Source organism: Diplotaxodon limnothrissa, linkage group LG23, assembly GCF_057381915.1.
Source record: "Diplotaxodon limnothrissa isolate DT_005_m linkage group LG23, D_limnothrissa_male_GT1.1, whole genome shotgun sequence".
Classification (NCBI taxonomy): domain Eukaryota; kingdom Metazoa; phylum Chordata; class Actinopteri; order Cichliformes; family Cichlidae; genus Diplotaxodon; species Diplotaxodon limnothrissa.
This window is the reverse complement of record NC_140617.1, coordinates 3,781,568-3,803,146: the sequence shown is the minus strand read 5'-3', so window position 1 is coordinate 3,803,146 and position 21,579 is coordinate 3,781,568. Positions and strand designations below refer to the sequence as shown.

General features: G+C 40.2%; 1 protein-coding gene across 4 annotated transcripts in view; it reads left to right on the top strand.

Annotated features, from left to right (window-relative positions):
• Positions 1 to 3,368: 3,368 nt before the first annotated feature.
• The window catches only part of LOC146607289 (guanine nucleotide-binding protein G(q) subunit alpha-like), a 30,537-nt gene continuing 12,326 nt past the window's right edge, over positions 3,369 to 21,579 (top strand). For 3 of the 4 annotated variants that reach the window (XM_085348141.1, XM_085348139.1, XM_085348142.1), the window contains exons 1-2: positions 3,369 to 4,609; positions 21,150 to 21,334. In XM_085348141.1, coding sequence (XP_085204267.1) covers positions 4,474 to 4,609; positions 21,150 to 21,334 — 321 coding nt within the window. In that variant the 5' untranslated portion in view covers positions 3,369 to 4,473. The remainder of the gene's footprint in view (positions 4,610 to 21,149; positions 21,335 to 21,579) is intronic. The other variant, XM_085348140.1, reaches the window with a different exon arrangement.

Here is a 21,579-nt window from a genome sequence, read left to right as displayed (position 1 = left end):
AATACATCTAATGTCCACAAGATGTCACTTGGCTCTAGAAAATTGTCTGTCAGCTCATTGCTTGTTGCAGCTGAGCAGGTGACGACTCTAAGCAGTGAAGAAGGATTGTTCTTTGTTTCAGTGTCCTCATCCCGGCACACCCAGTATTACCCGAAACAGAAACAACAAAAATGGCTAAAACAAAGGTGTTTCCCTTTGGGATACATTTATCAAAGTAAACTTGATTTAATTGACAACAAAACCTCTACATTGTAGACAAGCATAACTGTTTTTTCCCCATCTTCATATGAGTATTTCACAAAATTTTGGAGTTGCTTTCCTTTATTAGCCCAGACATCTATTTTAAGATAAAGTTGGAATGAAGATCTTATACACCTGTGGTATATTTAAAAGATTAAATAATTGACTATTATTATTTAAAGTTAGTTTAACTAGAAGTTCATATATATAGATATATATACACGTTTCATTAACATCTATTTTTTTTGTTACAAACTAGGAGAACCGTAATATTATAATATATTCAGTATATTATTATATTCATTTAATATCAATTCAACTCAGTTTTATTTGTCTAGCACTCTTTCATACCTCTGGGAAGTCCCCCAGCAGCCTGAGCCTGTCCCAGCATAACTAAAGGATGGTTTAGGGTCACCTGATCCAGCCCTAACTGTAAGCTTAGTCAAATACGTTTTATGCTTAATCTTCAAAGCAGAGAGGGTGTCTATGTCTCGAATCCAAACAGGGAGCTGGTTTAATGATGTGATGTGAATACTTCTCCACCTTTACTGCAATGAACTGACTCTTTAATTTAAGTTGTGGCATTCTTACTGTTACTTAAGTTTGCTCCATTGTTGGTCTGTATGGAACATATAGATGTGGACAAAATCACACCAGCTAAAACAGTCTGTCACACACTGGGCATGTTGTGTTGTGGAAATGCAAACCTGTGAAACTCACAACGAAGTAAATAATGAGGTTATTTCTGCTACATTGTCCCAGATTTTGTCGCAATTTCATGACTTTTAGAGGAAAATATTGCACATTTCACTCAAATATAGTTCTTTTTCATATGTTTTGTAATTATTAGCAATAACTGAAATTTATTTGTGATCAGTCGTAACAGCACATATAAGACAACATTAGAATATAAGCCTTTAAAATGAGAAAACAAACCTGTGTTTTGACATTTGACTCTTTCATAACATTAGTTTTGTTTACTTGCTTTAATTTTGACAAAATATTGTCACCATTTTTTGTAAGACCTTGAGTATTTTTTTTAATCTCTCACACTCATAAACTCAAGTACAAAACTTAACACGTTAATAACCGTTCTAAGAGGCAAGTATACCGACAGTGAGTCAGGGGTTTGAAAAGCAAAGTGAATATGTGATTATGAATAGATTCCCACAGCTGGTACTCGATGACTCAGAGTCAATTTGTTCTGTTAATTTGTATGTGACGTGCAAGTTGCTGAACTTGGCCTTGTACATGTGTCACTTTCTTAAGTATATGTGAAACTTTGTTTTATAATTCCTGTATGACTTGTTTGTTTCCTTTGTTTGTTGGCATGATAGTACATGCAGCTGATTTTGCAAACAGGATGGAAATGGCTGGTAAACATGCGCTTTAAGAAGGGGGATGAGCATAGGGTAATCTATGAGAGGGGAGGGAGGTACAGTCTGACAGAGCAAGGAGACTGAAAGGGGGTGGCAGGAGAGAATGTAGCTCAGCAGCTTTAGATGGTAATCTGCAGGATGACTCTGGATGTCAAGAAGAGGAAGCGTGTGCAGAGAGAGGGGAGGATTAAATGGTGGAAGTTGAACAATTAAGAATATTCAGAGTTCAGTGAAGAGTTGAGACAAGCTGTGAGTGGGATGGAAGAGTCACTAGATGTTTGGGAAAGTACAGCTGTGGTGCTGCAGGAAAGTGCCAATAAGGGGTTTGCTGTATCCTCTGGACAGAGGAAAGGGGACAGGGAGACTTGGTGGTAGAATGAGGAAGTACAGGAAGGCATTCAAAGCAAGTTTAGTCCAGATACCTGTGCAGGCGTGGAGATGTTTTATTTAACTTGGATTTCATTTACAGGTAGTCCCACTGAGTCCCATTGTCTCCTTTACAACAGAGACCTGTTTCGTATAAGTGTAATAAAATCAGAACGATAAAATAGTGAATAAATTTCCAAGTCATTAAAAACAAGAAAAAGTTTCAAATGACGGTTTCACAAAATCGTTTATATGTCCTTTTGAAGCCTATGAGCGAAATGAGTCACGTCAGAAGGAGCTGCACTGTGTCTTGTTTGCAATGTGATGGACAGGTTGAAAGATGGAGTCAGGCAGGAGTTTTTGTGGACTATGATGTTTGCAAATGGAATAATGATCTGTAATGACAGTAGGCAGAAGGTGGAAGAGACACTGGAAAGGTGGAGGTATGCTCTGGAGAAAAGACAAATGAAAGTCAGGATAAGCAAGACAGAATACATGGGCGCGAATGAGAGGGAGTCAGGTGGAAAGGTGAGCGTGCAGAGAAGGTAAATGGAGAGAAGGTGGAGATGAGTGTCAGGGGTGATTTGTGACAGAGGGATGGCAGGATGGCTGAAAGGGAAGACAAAGTTAGAGAGAAATGTGCAGAGGAAAGATGGTGGATATACTGGATAATAATACTGAGTATGGAGCTGTAATGCAGGAGGAAAAGATGAAGACCACAGTGAAGATTCATGGATCTAATGAAGTAGGGCATGCAGAGGGTTGGTGTGACAGCGGAGGATGCCAGGGATAGGCTGGAGGAAGTGGCAAGTCTTGCATTCAATATCACACAAATGTTAAACTTCAAATATCAGATAAATGAGATATTATAAAGTTTCAAGCTGGGAAAGGGGGTTGTTATACAGAATGTGAGCGGCATATATTACATCTTATTGGGAAGGTAGTAGTACTAATGAAAAGTGCTTTAGAACGAAAGTGCAAGGAGAAGTAGCTCATCTCAAAACTGCACAGCACTCAGTTACTGCACTTAAATAGAAGGCCGCTTAGTTTATTTCCACTGCCTGCAGCTCGTTGTTTGAGTAGTCTCGGAAATGACCTGGTGAAACTCTTGTAGTGGACTGCACAACACAGACAGGCTGTATGTGAGTGCGCTGCTCTTTGACAGGAGATGGGCGTTGCCCATCCAGTCAAATGTCAGTCGCTTCCTCCGACACGCCTCCAAAGAGGATGACTTTTTCCTCTCAAGCAAACTTGGGAAGTTAACCGTGCTGGAAAGACCCGCCTGAAACACCCACACGCCTCGTGTTGATTCGCTCTTCCTCTTATCAATCACTTATATCCCAAGTGACGAAATCGACAGCGCCACACCGGAGCTGAGGAGTGGGTGATGAGGAGCGATCAGCACCACCAGGAAAAGGAAAAAAAAAAAAAAAAAAAATACCAGGAGCGATAAAATGCACGGAGGACAAGGGTCAATTTGACTGCCAGTAAGACGTTTTGGCACTTTGGGGAGGGGGGTTTGGTGTTTGCGAGTTTATTTTGGGGAACGCTAGTTTAATGCAGTCAGGATTCTCTGTCAGTAGGAGTTGGCTGTTTTTTGGGCTGCAATTCCAGGGAAGGCTCTCTGAGCTAACCTAGCTAGCTAACAATTAGCCTTCCCATTTAGCCCCCTATCCTGGTTACTTGGTGCCTCCGCCTGCGAGACATACCTGCTCTGAGCGCGCACTTTCTCTGATCGGCACAGGTGCATGCGGTTCGTGGAGGACTCGAGGCAGTAAACCAACCTTTCTGGATGGACAGACTGGGGCTCGTTGTCACTGCGCGGGCGTAACTTGGAGCGCTGATTTCGGGGCGGCTAGGCTTGCACTCGGCCGGGCAGCCAGCAGAGGGGATTGGACAAATGTGGTGGCCGCGCCAGGCAGTTGTGTCCCGCTGTGTGTGGGACCGAAGTTAGTAGTTTAGTATAAGAAAAATATATATGTCTATATATTTTTAAATTGACTGGGCTAAGCAAGAAAACAAAGTGCGCTGAAGATAAAATTCAACCTGTTAGCTTGGTTATAACGTTAGCAGCGTTTAGCTTTCAGGCTAGTTAACAAACTAATACCGGTCCATGAAATCAAAATGGTTATTCGCACCCTCGGTAGTTCCTCGGGATATTTGCAGACATGTTTAGTTTCTTTTTTTCTGATGAGCTCACAGTCACTGTAGCCTGAGGTTTTACTGGAGACTTTGACTAACGTTAAGCTGTCAAATATTTAACACTTGACAGCAGCTTTGCCATCAACAAGGGAGGCCAGAGTCTGCACCAAGCAACGAGACTATCGAGCTCCATTATCAGTGTCTGGATATAACCTGTTGGGATCGGACTGTTGTGCACACAGGAGGCCTTCTTCTTCTTTCTTTTTTTTTTATCTGGTACTTTGTGTGAGGTGTAAGCCCGACACCTCTCCTCAAACGGGCTTTCTTCCCCCCCGCTCATGCGGTGATGACTTTAGACTCCATGATGGCTTGTTGCCTGAGTGAGGAGGCGAAGGAGTCCAAACGAATCAACGCTGAGATCGAGAAGCAGCTCCGACGAGACAAGAGAGATGCGAGAAGGGAGCTGAAGCTGCTCCTGCTGGGTAAGTCTGCAGGTTCCTGTCTCACACTGCTTTGCTTCGGGATGCACCCACACTACACACAAACCATCTGGCTCGAAAAACCACTGGTGTGATTGTGTTGTTTTACAGCTTTCGCATGCAAAACTACACCCACGATTGCTCGAGCTAAATTGCTCCGATCACCACAGGATTTGCGTGTGATGTGATATGCAAAGCAAAATGCACTCGTGTGGTTCAGGTTGTGTTTTTAGTCTAACGGTGGAATAGCTGGAAGCAGCCACTCACCCAGGAATTTAAACCAGCGACTGAATTAAAATCCGCAGTCTGTAATCTTTACTGTGTTTCTTCAAAGCTTCCGTAGTCTTGCATCTTTGGCCACAAGGATTCATGAGAAACGTCTCCCCTGCTGATTTTCTTTTTGTTAGAAGACCACCCATAAGACAGCAGAGGGAGGAGACTGGCCAAGGTCGGTGGATGTAAGCAGTTCTGGGTTGTAAATGATGGAGGAGGTTATTTGAGAATTAAATCTTGCCAGCGAGCTTCTCTCTTGCCCTTCACACAGACTCTTGAAAGTGAATGGCCAGTATTACTTGAACTACAGTCAGAAACTGGAACGCTTCCACTACTAAATATTTTGTCCCTGAGTAGATTCTGCCTGTTCCTGTGCACACACACCTCGGAGTGAAGTGTGGCTTCAGTGATGAGCAAGGGCTGCATTTTAATTAAGTCTAGAAAAGGCCTGCACTGAGGTGGCTTGCTGTGGGAAATGAGTCCTCTCCAGAGAGCTGGAAATGCTATTCAGGTGTGTGTCTGTGTGCGTTAAAGGTAGATTAGCAGAGCCATTATGCCTTTGAATGCCATTTGGTGTTTGTGTCTTGCGTTGTAACCTGAAATAGAGTTTAAGTAAACTTCACAGTAAGTCGCACAAATTCATTGACATGCCAGAGGATATTTGAGAGACTGTGTAGTTTGTCACAGGTGACTGAATCCTGACTTCCTGATGCTAAAGGTGTTCTCACAAACCGCCGCATCAGCATCTAACACTAAAAATAAGCGGATTAAAAAGTAACTGTTTTCTTGTGGTATCAAAAATGACTAGATTGTAAGAAAGATCGTGTGTAATTTATACAGTTTAAAATAATTTTTTTGTTAATCAAATGTTCTTGTAGAGAACTATTCTGAGTGCCTTTTTTCTTTTTAATGCTCCCAAAAATGTCAAGTTCCTAACCTTGGATGAGATTTCCAAGTTCTAAAAAGGACATGGCAAAATGCCTTTCTATAATAATCAAATACTGAGATGCAGCCCTACTAGAACCAACAATTGTTTTTTCTTTTCTCCTCCTCTCTTTATATTCGGATGCTAAAACTGATACCTGTGTCACTCTGATCTACTGGAGTCGATGCTTCATGGTAACCAGAAGTAAATGGGGGTTGGGAGGAAGGAAAACAGAAAATGGTGAAAAAGAGCTAATTAAAGGATTATTATTGTGTATTGCACAGACATCATGAAATTTCATAGATGCTTGTCTTCCAGTATAAAGACTGCATAAATCCCTCACCTCCCAGTGTAATAAGCTCAACTGAAACAAAATGGCAATGGTGTAATTGGGTATCTACTCAAAAATATATATATTTTTTTGTACAAGATGGTCAGAAATAATTGTATGAAATAAGTGTGGTGATTTCTGTTAATTAGGGTAACACGGACTCATTGCCTTCTACTGTATGCAGCCTGATCGTGCTCGAGGCCCTCTCAGAACAAGAAATGGCCTGTTTACTTAAGCCTATGTGAAAAAGACCCAAGCGCTATCTAGCTACAGCGTCGGTTTTAGCTCCGTCTGGTTGTCTCTCTTCATGTGGAGCCTATTATGGACCTCTTTCATCCCTTTTATAGATTGTCATGCTTAGTGTAGCTTTTATTATGTTTTTGACTGCATGTATAATAGCCCTTAGATCTTTTATCTCCACTGGCTTGTAACCTCTTAGATTTGCTGTTAGATTTGGGATTTTTGTGACTTATAAGAAGGAAGAAAGTGACACTTGGAATTTGCTTGCTTTTGCTTGAACGTTTGTGCCAAATTGAATATGAAGCTCAAAAGTAGTTAATCGTACAGTATGCTTATAGTTCTCCTAAGTTGGGTTTGATATAGCGGTAAAATGGCTGTTGCCTTTTAGTGTTGCTGTTTTATTGAAAGGCAATTATTCCAGCTGTTTATCAGCAACAGGCCTGATTTCTTCTGTAAGTACACGGTGTAAAAGTCAGGGTCAGAGGAGTGCTCGCTGCCTGCTCTGTAGCTAATGAAAGTCACAAGTAATTAAATGTGTACAGTTTGTTTGCTCTCCTTACTGAATACAGAGTTTTAGTACAAATGCTTGTGATAATTATAAGTGATATACAGGCTGTGATTAATTGGCTTCCCGAACAATGACGAAGCTTTGACAGATATTGGTAATAGGGTGGATAATTTTCCTTTCATTTTAAATTTGAAAGTAAATGTGAAGTTGCGTTCAGAAATATAACAATAAATCATGAGCAGAGAGTTGCGTTGTGATGGGTTAAGTAACAGTGTCCTTTAGCAGTGAACATAAGAAAAGGCAGTTTAGGATATGCATCACTGCAGTGTGCAAACAATAACTGGAGACATTCAGGCATTTATGTTGATCGACTGTTGACTCAAGGTTAAATGAGTCATGTGACTGAAAAACTTGCCTATAAACCTACCTGTTTTCTCATGCAATACTGCTCATATTGTGCAAACGTCTTTAAAACGGTCAAAACTGCTTGCATCCGTTTTTGTTCGTGTTTAAGAAATAGAAAACCAAACGTTTTCATACTGCTGAAGTGTTTTTGTAATGGTCTTACACACTTGGTAGCCTGCTTAATATAAGCCCAGGGCTTTATTTAATTTTTTGTATGACAAAAGCAGCAACCATCAGTTTAGTTAATGTATGTCAGCAGCCGACTCTGCTGTCCTTGAAAGAGTTAGAACTATACGGAAGCCACAGAGATAAAATTCTGCATGTGGGAAATAAACGCATGTTTTTTGCTTGGCGCTCCCATAACTTCTCATTCATCTATGTAGAACTGCTGTTTTGTCTTACTGCACCGTTGTAATATATAAATAGTGCTACAGGAATAAAGTACAACAGTAAATTGTACTAAACTAAACTTCTTTTATTGCTCCTAATTATCCTTTAACACCACAGGAGTCAAAAGTTTGCTTATCTCTAAAATAAATCCTACGTGTTTAACTTTAAACACTCTTTGAAATATTTTGATAAGTTGGTTTCTGACTTCCTGGGGTTAAAATGTCTTTTACTGATGGACTTTGTGGTGATGGGTTTTTATAGTGACTGTTGGCTTAGGCAGCAATAATTATTACAATTGTTTTGATCGATATTGTGATCTTGAATATTAAACATTATGGGGCTGAGTATTCATACACCTATAGATGAGGCAGTTTTTGAAGTTTTCATAGGGTATTCTCTATTACTTTAAATCTAATTCAGAGGGAAGGCAAATTAATAAAGTGTTGGCCATTGTATGGGACACTGGGTCATCCTGTAGAGAGCGGATTCATAATTAGAACTTGCAAGTCCTGCAAAGAAATGCTGACCTGCTCTTAGCCTGCATCCTAAACTGTGGGAAGTCTGCACATGTGGATGTGGGCAAAAAGAAGCCCAGGCAGCACTGAACTTGCATGCCTTGGCCATACTTTCAGAGTAGCCACAGGGCAAGCAGCACCACCGTGATCCAACTGCTGCTCACTGCAGAAAGTGGACCGCGTGAGAAATCCCAAGCGATTGTCAGACCAAAGCGGCTGCAGACATATTAGTTAGTGGTCATGCTATCAGCTCACCTACTGAAAGCCTGTTTTCTTCCTTTAGATGGCTCGTGTTTACTAAGGGCTTCCTTTTAATCACGTTGGCTCAAGTTGCATAAACGGCAAGTGAGCTTGAACTTTTCGGGAAAGGTGAAAATGCGCTGCTGCAAAGAAAATGAATGTACTTCATTTAGAAAACAAGAAAACAGTGCTTATTAGCAGAAGTGCAAAAAAAGTATCCTTATTTTAATTTTCATTAGTATTAAAATGCGATCAATCAAGCCCTGCCGTCGGCTATGTAAAGTTCTTATGACTGCTTTGGCAACAATGGCAAACGTGTTTTGAACCATTCCTCTTGTTTTGTCACTATCCCAGCTATGTTTGCTCTGCAACTCTCCTGCAAACACACAGTGCCCCACTGTAGCACATCAGCATAAATCATGGGAAACACAACTCTTATAAAAGCATTTTTTTTATAATAACCATAACATTCAGAGTAAGATGACAAGCTACCACATTTCTAGTATTGGTAGACCCTGCAGTAAAACGCTCAGCTCATCGGCTAGTCCTTAACGGCTTTTGGCTGTTGTTTGGTGTTGAGATCGTATTCAGTGAAACCTGGATAATAAAGCACATTTTGTACGCTCAAACGCTAAGGCCCCGATACTCACCTGAACACTTACCTGAAATGGGATTCAGGACACTTTATGTATGCATGTATGCACATACACTGAACACACACTTCATCTGTCAATGCACGCACTGCACAAACAGGTTGGTAGTATCTGGGTTAATGAGTATTTGTTTTTTGGCAACACCCAAGGATGTTTCATGTATACAGCCTACCTACGCCTATTATGGTTTCTCTTAGTAAGGCTTACAGTAAGCCAAGCAGATAAGCCCTTTGTTAGCCATATTTATTTGTATCCCTGTTAGCTGCTGCCAAGGTAACGGCTGGCATGGCTGGGTTTGGTAGAAATAACAAAACTGCAGACAGTACAGATGAACAACCCACACACAGGATAAAATGACCCAAAAGAGAGATCTGTGTGTTTATACAGTTGTGGGCCATGGTAGGGGATGCCCTCTGGTTTATCAGCTATAGTCAAAGCCATAATAGCATTGCTGAAGGCAGTGTTTCCTTCCTGGATTCTCAAATACTGCAAATGTGTGTCTAGCAGTACTGAATGGTGGTTAAGTCATCCGTATCAGCTTAATTTCTGGAAATGTGGCATAACAGTATCAACTACCAGTCATTCTTTTGTTTGTTTTTAACATTCACCCACCTAGAATTTGGATCTACTTACAGTTCACTTGCACTTGGCAGTCAGCTGTGATAAAACCAGCTTCCCTGACAGCATGTCACAGCTGTTAGCAGGATATAGACAGTTGTTACAGCGAGGACTTGTATGTGGAGCTGAGTATTCAGATACTCGTACTGGTTAATCAGTTTTGAGTTTGTCTTTGAATTGTGGAAATGTAAACAGCAGTGGTCACACTGCAGTAAACCTCATTTTTATCAACTTTGAATTAAGATGAAAGTAAATGATTTTGGTTGCAACTTACTCTTTTAATTTTTGATGAATTTGCAGTGCTTTTCTTAATTCACTGCTGAGACAATGAAATGTTAAGAAATGTACTTTTGGCCGACTATAAGGGCATTCATTTGTGTTTTGTTTTTTGTTTTTAATAAAAACCAAAAGTTCTAAACCCCAACTATGTTTTCCAAGTTTCCATTTTTACTTGGTGCATGTGTGCATTAGCATTTTGATCAAAATGCTGAGCCAAGTGTCTCTTTGCTCATCTCATTATCACATTGTCAGATTATTATCTTCTCTGTTGTCATAAAGGGAGAACGTATTGGGAAAGCAAAGCTCCTGATACTGGTTGATCTACATTCCCACCCTCAACTATGGTGTTGAGTTGTAGGTAGCTCATTATGTGGGAGTAATTTGAAGTATAACCTCTACTGATCTGCACTGAAGGGATGCAGTGAAATCTCATATCCCGATTTTAAACATTTATCGTTCCGACAGCGATATATATCACAAACATTTTACATTCTCAGTAAATTCTGTGAATCTCAGGCAACTTGACTTGCGTGAAGTGTTTTCAGCTGGTCGTCGTCGTGTACCTGGAGTAACGTGTTTTGACCGTTGCGTGAAACTATACACTTTTAGACACAAGTTGTAATGGCTGCCATTTTCTTTATTTGTATTTATTACATGGCGTGCTGCGGGGAAAAGCCTAAGGTTTATTTGTTCCTAGCACCTGACGGCTCTCTTTTGCTTCTCATCCGTAAACTCTCCCCATACTCTCACGTGATTCTTGCGTAGGTGGCAGAAGAGGTTTGTCTGGCCAATGGGTCATTGGTAACTATTAGCAATTACCCTGCTAACTATGTGTGTTGGCCAGGTTAACATTTATAAACTGTTTATTACTTCAATGTTGTTGAAATAAGAACTTTACTGATCTCTTAAAATTTCTCTTAAAGTAGTGTTCATTGTGATGAACATTGAGTGTTTTGGTTGTTGGTGAGAGGAAGGTCTGCCATGGTACAGTGTAGTGGTGCAACGGATCACGGTTGATCCGTAATCCGAACCGATCCCACTCCACGGTTCGGCACGCACGTGATTCGAAGATTCAAAAAAGAAGGAAAAAAAGTGTGTGTATGGTGCGCGTGGTAGGTCTGTCAAGCGATAGTTATGGTCAGCGCTAGCGATCCAAGTGGAGGAGCAGAGGAGTTTGCGGTATTTAAGCAGCCCTTTGCTGCCCAGTCCGGCTATTACAAAAGCTACTGGGGTGTTTAGCTGCAGACGGGAGGCCGTATTTCCTTGTGCAAAACAAGGGATTTAAACTGTGATGAACGTGCTTGAGCCACGCTATGGTATCCTGTTGCGCGTCCACTTCAGTGACAAGATCGTTCCAAGCATATATGAGCAGGAAAAGTTATGGCTGAACTGTCCCAGGCATCTTTTGTTGCCCAACTACAAACGGGTGGACCTCCAGGTCAGCGGAACCTGCGTGACCGCTCATTATATCACAGCGGAGTGGTAGATACAAAGCCCTGTACTGCCCTATATTGCACCTTAATTTGTTTTTATATAATTGGGTGGAATGAGTCTTGAGTTGAATGTTTTTAATAGGCAAAACATACTTAAGTTGTCTGTCTTTTTTTTTTTTTTTTTTTTTTTTTTGCTGATCCGAAAATTGATCCGATCCATGACTTAAAACCGTGATCCGGTCCGAACCATTAGATTTTTGATTCGTTGCACCACTAGTACCGTGTAAAATTATGTGCCACCTGGCAAAGAGAGCACTGTTTGTATCACTATTGTTGAACATTTTAGTATTAATATCTTAGGGTTTTTCTTTCTGGCAACTCTACCCAGGACACACTGGAGAGATTGTGTCTTTGTGAAAACTGCAGTCCAGTAGATGAGGTTAAATCCATACTTGAAAGCTATTTAAACCATTGATCACATTCTTTAATCAAATTGTATTTCAAATTTTGCTTGAATCTGTCGTACTTTGCGTTAGGGCAGGGCCATATTATATAGTTCACGGTAATACCGGTATAATGTTAGGCAATGATAAGAAAATGAAATATCGCGATAGAATGTGGGTAAAACGCGCATGCGCAGTGCCTTATCGCAAATTTTCAAATGTATATCGTGATAAATATTTTTGGCCATATTGCGCTGCCCTACTTTGCATACATAATGTCCGATTTGTTTGCTGAGTGTTGTCAACATTATCAGTGCTTGTGCCAGCAGGTTAACGTCCACACACCTGTGCAGAAAGTGGTTGCACATTGCTCCGGTCAAATGGCTATGCTCCAGTTTACTTGGACACAACTAAATACAGGAGAGAACTGCAGATTTCCATCGCTGTCACTGGACGATCTTATTTAGATCTTGCCATCATAGAAGTAAGGAAGAGTGCTCCCATCTGCTGGGAGAACACTGCTAAGATTTGGCTGTGTAATATCATAGACCCAACAGTTACCTGGCCCTCTGCTTAGTAAAATTTGAATAATTACTTTAACAAGCATTTCTAGGCTGGACCTTTTGGTAAGCAGCGTCTGTAGTCCGTCACAGACGATCATAATAGACCCAATGATCCATGTGTTCTGTTGTAAAAGGATTTATTAGTCCACTTTATGTCATGAGTGCTGCTATGCCTGTACTTCATCAGCCATCCTGCTTAGCTTTTTTCCCCCAGATGTGTACATATGCAGTCCTAAGCTCTTGTACCTGGTAGAAGGAAGCTTGAGTTTCACAGTGTAGTTCAAAGACACAACAGGTAGGTGTTAGTAGTTCTGCACTGTTTGTCTGGCAGCTTTGTTAGTTTAGCAAACTGATGTTGGCACACCCAGAGTTTCGGCAGTTATGTGGCATTCAGGCCTGTGAAAGACCGCCCAGTCCTTCTGGCCCCGCCTACCTGCCTTATAGAACCATTAAATTATGTCAGACACATAGCAATCAAAATATTGATCATTTTCAATAGAGCACATCATTGTTGGGCACGGTTATGAATGGTTTGTATTTCATGAGCAGCTGTGGCACTTACACAAAGAACTAGTTTCAGTTTGCTGACGTTCTTGAGAAATCACTAGAATTAAGTAAATATCTGTAGGTAGCACTTTCTACATAACTACCTCCTTGTTCCTTTTGGTATTTATGCACACATGTAATGCTTGTGCAGCTACTTAAAAAGACAAGCTTTTTTTGCATGTTTACATAGCAACAAATTTGCTGTAGACAAGTTCCTGACAAAGTCTTGGCCTAGGAAGAAGGAAGTGAAGTTGAAGACGAATCACAATTACTTGAGTGATTGTGAACTACGAAACCTCTGTCTAGTGAGAAATGCTGCTCTTCCAGTACAACAAGTGTTTTGATTAAATGGGAACCAAAATAGGCAGAATGATTAAATTGACATGCAAGTCCTTTAGAAGGAAAAGTATGCCAGGAATTTTCTCAAAACTGGAATAGAGATCCTGAGCTTGCTGCCCCTCTCCTTTTCTGTCTCTTTCTCATTCTTTCTCTCAGCGAAGATCTTGATGTGCTTTTACAGTCCACTTGTTTTATGCAGACACATTTCAACCCTACAAACGGAGGACGGGAGACTCGGGTTCCCTTTCCCCTTACCCATTCCTTCCAGTCAGCCTCTTATTTGGAAGGCATGTGAAAAATGACGGTCACTGGAACCGTCTTTGAAGTACACATGTAGCTGTAAATGTATTAGCAGTTGGTTAGAGGAATGGCCTGGCAGGTGTCTGGTATGTGGTGCCCACAAGTCTGTCTGCATTTTTAACTAGGGCATGGTGGGTTTATTTATTTTTCCTATTTTTTTTTTTTTTTTTTTTTTTTTTTTTTTTTTTTTTTTTTTTTAAAGTGTAAGGAAAATTTAAGGTTGTTTCTTCTTCTTTCCTGTGGTTAATGAGATGTGACACACCAGAGGCAGAACATATGCATGCTTACATTGCTTTTTGTTTTTATTGTTAGTGGAAGCAAACAACTGGTTTCTGAGTTCTAGATGTGCAAAACTCCAGGTGCACTGCTGTCACTCACTGTGCAATGCTGCTATCGAAAACTACAGAGCCACAGTATCGGTTTGATTTGGACTGGCGCTAAAATCAGCTCTGGACTGGACACGAGCAGCATCATCATGAACTTCAGATAATTCCTTATTTTGTACTCATCCTTGATGCAGCGCCTCAGTTTATCCATTGTTTGAAATGAACCATTTTAGCTATGGCAACTCGGATACTGTAGTGACACCTTAAGTCAGCCGGCTAAAGTTGGGTAAATGGTATTTTATTGTGTAAATTCTGAATCAGCTCGTGTTTCAGTTAAACTTATACTTGTAGCAATGCATTCTCAAGATGTAAAAATGATTTGGTACATTTTATTTATTGCTGTCACAACTCAAGAATCAAATCAAATCAAATCACTTTTATTGTCACATCACATGTGCAGGTACATTGGTACAGCACATGTGAGTGAAATTCTTGTGTGCGAGCTTCACAAGCAACAGAGTTGTGCAATCAAGTTAATTAAGAAAGGATTAGCAGCCTTGTCTTCGGAGTATTTTATGTGCACCTGCAAGGGCAATGCACCTGTTCACTTTAGGATCTACTGTACTCTCCCTTTAACGGTCTACCTAACTGCATTCAATCAGAACAAGTTATAGGGAAACATCTGGATATTTCAGTTGGGAAGTTATATTGGTCAATATTAGCCATTTGTCACTCTTTTAGTATTGACATTTATGACTGTAGGGCTGCAACTAAAGATTATTTCGATCGTTTCAGTAACATTTATCTGTTTCCTGTGGGCAAACCTCCTGTTTTAGGCTCAATTCTGCCCACCTGTGAATATTGCCCTGTTTTCTCGTCCCACAGCAAATTACAGTAATTACCCAGGAAGTGTGTGAATTTGAAAATATCAAATGTATTTTTAACATTGCTCAATAGGACCGTCAGAATAAAAAATGTAATGTATAAAAATATTAAGTAATATTGGGTAAGTGCTAGAATTGTTTTAAATGAGAAAATAATGTGCAAATAGGAAACTAAAAATGGCTTCTGTCCATAAGTTCAACTAAAGCTGAATTTTTATTTATTTATTTATTTTTTATTCCCCCCCCCAGTCCAAAATAAGAAGTTTATAGATGATTCAGTTCATGAATTCACGATTACAGTGAACATCCTCTGAAGTGAGGCTCGCTCTCATCTTTGAGATGATGCTCCTAGCTTCTGATAACCATGCTAAAGATGCTCACTGTCATGACTTTATCCATTTGAGAGGTGCAAGAGTCTCTTTTCAGGACAAACTCACTGATATGCCTACTAGTTAAACAGAACAAAACAGAATTGGAAACGATGTAGCATTCACTATATATTAGTCCCACCCAGATTAACTACCTAATATTAACTATTAGTTATTAATTAGCTACTTCTGTTTAATGTTTTACTGTCACATTTCAGCTAATGAAACTGAAATGGTGTTAGCTTAGCAAGCATCACCCTGAGACGTTTGACAGGTAAGCTAACATAAACATTACTGTACAAATGCAAACATTAACATTGCTGTTCAAACATTACCGTAGAAACACAAACATTACTATACTAACATAAACAAGATATCAATGCGACGCACAAACGCCCTAAAAGTGACCCATTGAGAATTGATGTCACAACAATAAAATTCTGCGTAATCATAGTCAACGTCATCGACTGTGTCGAAGAATCGTTGCAGCCCTAAATGACTCATACATGGAGATTTTTTTTTCTTTAATTATTATTATTTATTTATTTTTTAGAGTAAAGATGGGATAAACGTCCCTCAGTATATGAGGGATGTTGAATAGTTTGTTCACCAGTGAGTGCTCTGTGCAGCCATGATGTAAGAAACTCTCCTAGTTTGTCCAGATTAAAGCTTGGTGTATGGTTGAAATGTTGTGGGTGTTTCAGTCTTCGGTCACGTTAAATGAAGTGTGTCATGTGCTGCCCAACTGAATTGTGTATCTGTTGCTCTGCTTTGCGCTGCCAAGTTCAACTTTGCAAGCACCGATGCACGAGTCAGCCAGTCGAATTTTGTTTTATTCATATTGCTCCAGCATGGCTGCTACCACATTATAAAAAATATCCTGGGAACAGTGTTGGTGTCTGTGCAGTTTAATCTCAAACTGAAGATGATCACTGAGTAATCTGTTTACAGTGTACAGGCATTAAGCTGGCTAATGCTAACTGTTAGTTGTGTTAAATGTAATGAATGAATGTTGTCAGTGTGATGATCGCACCAACAGTGATCCCCGACCACTGTCTAGCATTGAAGCAATATCTGTGTGAATCTTGCCTAAGAGGTATGGGGTAACAAAATATAAATTCTCAAGTAAATATGAGTACTTTTTGCTCTTGTATTTTAATGAATGGTGACCTTAACTAGACTGCCTTTTGACTCTACAGGAGGAAAAAGCCAAAACATGGCTGCACTGGTCATCAGGTTAGGTTCTTAAATTCCTTCAAGGTGAATACGGCCACTTGACAGTTACTCATTCAGTTCCTGTACAGTAACTACAGCCTCCAGCGTTTTAGTCTTTCCCAGCACTGAGCTTAAGTGGATATAGCTTCCTTTTTGATGTGCTCAGAGAAATTTTAAGGAATCATTTACTCTGCATGCACTTGGCACATCTTGTCTTTTTGACTAAATGCAAAGCTGTTAGTTAATGCAAGGTAAAGCCTTGCATTCAACTAAATAAGATGGATCAGTAGCTACTCCACCCCCCACCTCTCTCATGTTCCTTGTGAGTTAATGGTTATTTGGCTAAATGACTAATACCTTGGTTAGAGCATGTTGTTGGCAGAGTGAGATGGTTCTGCTTCAGTTAACGATCAAAAGTGAGTTACTGGGCTTTTCCACTCTGGTTTTGCTGTGTTGGGGGTTTCAAAATTGTTAAAGGTCACCAGTGCATTCATTTTTGCATACAAAACCTTTACTTTTGGACCTTATTAGAATATAGCAAGTCAAATTTTGCAGAAAGCAACAAAGGGCAACTTGCAAATACACAATCTTATAGTCTCTACACAGTTTTCCTGCTGAAGTCTACTTATCTGTTTAATAACTCAAATTCTAAGGATGCACTGCCTGTAAAAGGACAGATGTGGATCAAGTGTTTTTGTATTTTGTTTCACATTTTGTCATTTAAAAAAAACAACAACGAAGTCTTCATGAAAAAGTGGATGGGTAGGTCTTTCATAGGGCTGGGCCATATTATACCGTTCGCGGTAATACCGGTATAATGTTGGGCAACGATAAGAAAATGAAATATAGCGATAGAATATGGGTAAAACGCGCATGCGCAGTGCCTTTGTTTTCATACGCACATGGCAGAAAAAGCATGGCAGAGAATGTCAGCAAGGAATTTTCATTGTTACATTTTTATATAACTTTAATACACATAAAAAAACAGCTGCTTGTTTAAGTGAAAATACATTGATTTTTTGTTTTTTTTGCACTAATAAAGTTGTGGAATTATATCGTTATCGCAAATTTTCAAATGTATATCGTGATAAATATTTTTGGTCATCGCCCTGCTTTAGTCTTTCATGTCTTTATCACGTTATCTTTGGGCATTTGGCCAGTGTTAAATTGACAGATCGGTCACAGCCTTCAGTGAAATGGGTACAACCAAATTCTTTGGCCAGTTCAGTGTAATTATAATACAAAATTAAAATATTACAGCTCTACTCTGCCATTTCTATAGTATAGACTTTCAATAATTTGAACCCCACAAATTTAAAAAAAGAAAAAAAAAAAAAGAGAGAAACAAACAAACTTGACATTCAGCAAGCTGTGGGCTGCTTATGGCGAAATGGGGGGAAATGGATGAAGAAAAAATAAGTTTAAAAACACTAGAAGTGAAGTAGTGTCTCAATGAAGTGAGGCTCGTCTGAATCCAATGTGACTTGACCTCAAATCGATGCGGTAGTTAAGTGTTACACTGTCTCTATACACTCTGTGTAGATGGGAAAGTGCCGTCTGAGAGAAATGTATATGGACAGAATTGGTAACGAGGGTGAGCTACGTTAATCCGCTACTTAAGTCTGACATTTTGACTGTGCTTGCTGGCAGAATTCCTTTTCTTTTCTACACTGTCCTCGTGTTTTGAGCCTTGGGCTGTGTGCATTGGTGTGTTATGTTCAGTAAGGCTACTCAACATTTTGGTCATTTTGTCACTGATCTCAGTCGCGCCCGTAACGTGCTGGTGCGTATGGTGCAGTAGCCCAGACATTAGCACGTGCCCTGCTAGCTCTCCCTCATATACTCTGTGCGAGAACCTAACCCAACGTGGCTCCAGCTATAATCCAACCGCACGATTGGTTTGGCACAACGCTACTATTGTCTTTTGGTTTTTATGGTGTCTGTTAAAATATGGATGGTGTGAGTTCTATTGACTCACACCGTCTCATTTCTAATGAAGTTATTTTGCACCAATTATCTTTTTCATTTCGTTGCCAAGCCCTAGCTGTAAGATTAGAAAATTTTTTTTAAAGTTGCATGTTTGACTGGGCTCTCTGAATACACACTGAAGCCTATCAGCTGCTGTTTTCAGCCGTGTATTTAGAGGTCCAGTGTAGGAGTTGCCATGGGAACTAGCATTACCCCTCAGGAGTAGCTCCAGTGAGTGTACAGTTGCTTGTCCGTGAGAAACGCTTCGGCTGGGTTTTCCAGTTAAGCGGGAGAACAGTAGGAACTGTTGAATTAAGCTGATCATGCCTGCAAGACATGCTTTTCTCCTCTGGCTGTTTGGGAAAGGCAAATACGCTGGAACACACACACCAAATTCATAGGATAGCTGCACCTTTTCTCAGCTGTTGCTTTTAAACTTACTGTATTGCTGAAGCCAAGGAGGTAAGAAAGAAAATGTGTACAGTACTGTCCCTCACAACCCACCAACACACTTCCCTTCTGTTCAACTCTTCAGTCAATAGGAGAGTGAACTCTCCAGGGCTGTCTTAACAATTGCTATTTATGTCCCTCTCTCAAAGACTTACTCTGTCTGAAGGGGAAACTCCAATGTTGCCTGACCTGTTTTCTGCAGTGAAAGATCATCTCCGGTTAGAAGGCAGGCAGTGCTCAGGGCACTCCTTCGCTGTACGCGCGACTGTGCTCTTCATTCAGCGAGAGCAAAACTTGTCTCTCGGCATCCTTGGAAGGCATTTCAGCTACTATGTCTTGGGAATACGAGCTGTGCTTCAAAACGCAAAGTGCTTTCCATTATCTAATCAGCAACTACAGTTATGATTCAACATTGTAGCTGTAAATATCAATGTAGGCCTTTACACATAGCCTGCCTTCAGCCACTTGTGCTGAATGGTAGTGTAATTGTTAAGTTCTACTTTGACCCCATATTGAAATATTTTAACAGCTATCAAACTTTCTATTTGATCTTGTCATTTATGGCTTTAAGTTGAATGTTTTATTAAACTAACAATATTCCGGTACCGTGAAAATAAAGGTCACCTTACAGCCTGCTCTCTTGAGTTGTAGCTTTCCTTTACAGAAATCTGTAAATTAACTATAATGACGTAAGCTCAGAAATGTACAATATATCTTATAGCTGAAGCCCTTTGGAATAGGAGGATAAAGACGGACCATGCAGTGTCGCGATTTGTGCACATCGTAACTGTAACAACATCTGGTTAAGCAGACTTGTGGACAAACCTGTAAAATTCTATAAGCTAAAGACTTGGTTAACACATGCTATCAGTTGCAGCTTTAGTTGAGATAAAGCAAAAATGAGACTGAAAGGTAGAGGCCTGATAGAGCGTGTGCAGCTAAAACTGCAGTGACTCAGACTTGAGTGCTGGGAGAAGTGAGATGGAGAGATGAGCGGTGGAGATCTCCATCAGGGTTGTAGAGGAAGAAAATAGATGGTGGAATGGGGGTGGAAGAGACGATTGCGCTGGAGAAAGCGCTGCATGGTAATACTGGAGGGTTAGTTTCGGTTAGGCTGCTAACTGCCTTGTCTTTTTAAATCGTACTCTTTGGGTTATGTCCGCAGCATACAAACCCTGATGTTTTCAGTCTGACTCCAAGCCCAGAGTGGTAGTTTGCTCACAGAATATGTCCATATAAAGATACAGAACCTGCTGTGGACGGTCTTGTGGGGAAGTTAAAGTGTGTGTGTGTGTGTGTGTGAGTGAGAGAGGGGGATCTGTGGGGTTATGTGTAGTTCCTTCTCTGCATGTGCAAGCAGGTTTTCTTGTCTGTGACTTGGTCTTTTTGTGTGTTTATGCACATGTGCATATGCATGATGAGTGATACAAAATTGGAGAAGTGAACTCGCTGTACCCAGCTCTTTGTTGAGCTGAGGTGAGCCATGCAGTCCTCGTGTGGTCAGTCGGGCCTTTTTGGGAACCACTGCCAAAACAACCATTGCACTGCATTGTTACATTGCACATTTCTGGACTGGAGGGAAGAAGACAATAGCTTGACCATAATTAACCCCAGAAACTTCTATGTAGTTTAAGCTTTGTTTTTTAGAGCTGGAGAGTTATTTACAGTGAGTTATATAATGCTCAAATATCTCACCAGAAATGCATACACCCTGAACTGGTGAAGCAGAGAAGGGCTTGACATTGAGGTCTGGATTATTGCCTGTGGACACGATGGTGCACATTTCTTCTTGACCTCATGCATCAATGCTAAGATGTAGGTGGACAGACGAGGCCAGCCTGTTGCAGAGACAGACCAATTTATTGCCACAGAAACGAGTTATATTAAAAAAGGCTACTTTTAAACTAGTTTCTGGAATGCTTGGTTGACCTGTTGAAAACTGATTTGTACCCACAAGTCTTTTATTTTAATTCTTGCTTAGTTTGCTCTCGGCAAAAATACATTTTCAGGCTACATTACTATAAAATGGCAAGTGCAGAAGTGTTACATGGATGGGTTACAAATCATGTGTTATGGTTGATATTTGTATTTATTTGAATGGTTGCTTCCTCTAGATTTCAATTTGTGTAAATTAACGACTATCTCATTTGAATCTGTCTTTTCTTTTTTTTTCTTCTTCTTTTGTTAAATGTTTGCAAGAAAATAATAATGATGCTGTAACTTTTGTTCCTAGAGCACACACGGCACACTGAAAGATACCTTTTACACCAGTTTGTCCATTCATAACAGTTGCTTTCAGCAGTTTGCTTACTGCTCCCATCTATTTTCCAGGTACTGGAGAAAGTGGAAAGAGCACTTTCATCAAGCAGATGAGAATAATCCATGGCTCAGGCTATACAGATGAAGACAAGAAGGGCTTCACCAAACTGGTCTACCAGAACATCTTCACCTCGATGCAGGCCATGATCCGTGCAACTGAGAACCTTAAGATCCCCTTCAAGTATGAACAGAACAAGGTGTGTATTATTAGGAGGCAGAAATGTATTGTTATAGCATTTGGATGGCATCGGTGCATCAAGTACTTGTACTGGCTAATTTGCTGGGAACATGTGTGGGAAGATCTTAGTGTACATCAAATATTGTGTATAACAGTTAATGTACCCATTAGTTTGTGAACACCTTTTGACGTTAAAGCCTCTGTTAGCTTTATTCTTTATTTATATATATTTTTTGAAATGGCATTTTATAGTATGTCATACCA